Raw genomic sequence first — 2,913 nt, 5'->3', positions numbered from 1 at the left:
AATAATTTTTTAAATTTTATATACATGTAAGATAATGACCAAATTTAATTATCGTTATAATTTAGAAACCTAAAAGTGTAACATTAAAATATTATGTACCTATTGTTAATAAAAAATTAGGCACTAAATCACATTTATGAGATATAATTTACACATTTTTAGTGTATTAAGTAAAAATAAAATAAAAGCTACTCTACCATTGTTGGAAATAAATTTATAGTTGATTTAAAAGGACAAAAATAGGAAGTGGGAGCCAGCAACCATGTGCCGTCCCTCCTGTCTCCACCAGCTGCCGCTCAATGATTAGCACTCTGCTCCCTCCTCCGATTCCATCTCTTTCACTTCCCCTCTAATATCCTCTCTGTAAATACTATCAATTTCCCAATAAATAAAGTTTGCTTCTCTTTTAACATCAATCTTACAACTCCAAGAACCGGACACAATCTTTTCAGCTTCCAGCCAACACTCTAGCAGAGAAAATACTATACAGTTGTCGCATGTCAAATTCAGAGCCTGCTACTACAAACGGAGCAATAATGGAGCCCCAGAGACAACAGGCGCCCACCAACGGTTCCCTCGCCGTCAAGAAGCCTCCTTCAAAAGATCGCCACAGCAAAGTCGACGGTCGTGGCCGAAGAATCAGGATGCCCATCATTTGCGCCGCTCGTGTTTTCCAGTTGACTCGCGAGTTGGGTCACAAGTCCGACGGTCAGACCATTGAGTGGCTGTTGCGCCAAGCTGAACCTTCCATAATTGCCGCCACGGGCACGGGGACGATTCCGGCCAGCCTCTCCACCGTGTCAATTCCCGTCCGCGGAGGGGGTAATTCTACTTCTCTTTCGTCGACGACTTCTTCTTCGTCCTTGGATCATAAACCTTTGCTGGGTCCCACTCCTTTTCTACTCGGGAAACGAGTCAGGTCTGACGATGATAACACTGGGAAGGACGAGCCCGGAGGTGCCACGGTGGGACCGGGCTTCGGGTCTATCGTGGGGTCCGCAGGGGCACACACGGGTGCGTTCTGGGCTGTTCCAGCGAGGCCTGACTTTGGTCAATTATGGACCTTTGCGCCTCAGCATCATCCAGAGATGGTGGTACAGACGGCGGCTCAGCAACCAGCTGCGTTTTTTGTTCAGAAACAGCAAACGATGGGTGAAGCGTCGGCGGCTAGGGTTGGCAATTATCTTCCCGGCCATCTGAATTTGTTAGCCTCCTTCTCCGGTGCACCGGGAGGTTCTGGTCAAAGAGACGTTGATCCTCGTTGAATTTGGGTGAACCATTTTACTCTTGTTGCTGGGAGTAAATACATATTTATATGAATGCATAGATTCTATAAATATCTGTATATCTTGTTGTTTTCATGTGTGCGGATTTGGAAGAGTATTTTTAGTTGGAGTTTTAGGGTTAGGGAATTAGGATTTTGAGTTGACAATTTGGGTGTTTGAAGCGTGGCTGATGAATGGTTCAAATTAGGGTTTTTTCTTAGCACTTCTATTTGATGATTAATTAGGGTTTTAGAGCGTTCACAAATTGTTTAGGATTTTGAAGCTTTATGTTTGAAGAGAAGAGGGAATCAGGAATTGGAGCTTTTATGAGGAGATATTTGGGGGATTTCTTCTGCTATTAATCAGATTTGCTTATTGCCCTTTGACTTTGGACAAGTATTTGCTGATTTTTTCTGCAATGAAGAGATTTCAAGCCTGGATTCGGAGAATTCATACTTTTCCACATTGGCAAGAACTTCCGTAGTTTTGATGTATGAATGATGAAAGAGCAAACCGAATCTTAGCTGTGGATTTTACTTGATTTAGAGATTATTGGGGTATTATTTGGTTAACCTAAATCGGTCGACTCAATGCTGAAAACCCAAGATTTGCTAGGATGATACTATGCTTGGCTTGATGCTGTGGATATATGGTCTCCCTAAATTTGCAGAAGTCCCCTTACTATTAGTTTCTTTGCTGCTACCTGGCGTTTCTTAGCATCCAAAATTATGGTTCTGAAGTGCATAGCTCATGACATTAGCTCGTAATATGCCACGAACGTGGGTTGATCTGGCCCTCTCTCTTCTGCTTTCAGTGTGTGTGTTTGATTGTATGATCTCAAAGGAGACTGCCGTGTGAAAGATTTGGTTCATTTCTGTAGGAATGTTATTTTGGAAAAACTTTTAGATGTATTCTTAGCCATTTCTAAGATTTATCTGTGTGCAAATAATGTGTTCCTCATGTATTGTCTGGGTACATGTGTGAATAAAAAACCCATTATGTTTTTCTCAAATTTAGTTTCTTCTGAACATTATTGTTATTACTACTGTCTTACTTCTCTATGTAAGAATGATCTTTGTTTTGCTACTTATTATTAGTACGATTCAGTGTCTGGTTTGTGTTTTTTTTATAGGAATAGGAAGCCTCGTTAAAAACCTCCCTCATAGTTAACCATTTCCTAACAGAAAGGATCAAGTAGTGGAGGGAGGAAAAGAGTGCCTCATTTTATTACCAAACCGGAATTACATAAGACTTAACAATACAGCAGATGATTTTACATAAGACTTAATAACTTCAGCTACTTCAAAAACCTACAGTCACACAAAAATAAACTATAACTAAAACATACAATCAACCGATCCCCTGCTTTGTTAAACTATCTGCCTCCCCATTACAAGACCTTGGAAATAACCTAATTAAAACCACCTTTTCAGAAAGGATCAACAAAATTTCTTTAACAAGAGGCAACATGAAAACTGGTGCCAAAGACGGGGAATGAATCCACTCCACTGCTGACTTACAATCACTCTCAACAATCAATCTATTGGCAGCAGACCAACTTAAAGCTAAAAAAATTTCGATGCCTCTTTTAATATCTTTTAACTCTGTAACTGGTGGGGGACCTTGACTAATATTCTCTGAAAAAGTC

The 2,913-nt window shown here is 40.5% G+C and overlaps 1 protein-coding gene across 1 annotated transcript; it reads left to right on the top strand.

Moving 5' to 3' along the window:
- Nucleotides 1-253: 253 nt before the first annotated feature.
- On the top strand, nt 254-2,256 carry LOC120163720 (transcription factor TCP21-like). Its single transcript, XM_039173571.1, has 2 exons — nt 254-1,293; nt 2,106-2,256. The coding sequence occupies exon 1, from the start codon at nt 498-500 to the stop codon at nt 1,263-1,265; it is 768 nt and encodes a 255-aa protein (XP_039029502.1). The 5' UTR covers nt 254-497; the 3' UTR covers nt 1,266-1,293; nt 2,106-2,256.
- The last annotated feature ends 657 nt before the right edge of the window (nt 2,257-2,913 follow it).

Source organism: Hibiscus syriacus, unplaced genomic scaffold, assembly GCF_006381635.1.
Source record: "Hibiscus syriacus cultivar Baekdansim isolate YM2019G1 unplaced genomic scaffold, ASM638163v2 tig00111493_pilon, whole genome shotgun sequence".
Lineage (NCBI taxonomy): Eukaryota > Viridiplantae > Streptophyta > Magnoliopsida > Malvales > Malvaceae > Hibiscus > Hibiscus syriacus.
The sequence above is the reverse complement of the archived record's forward strand: the minus strand, read 5'-3'. Positions and strand labels throughout refer to the sequence as shown.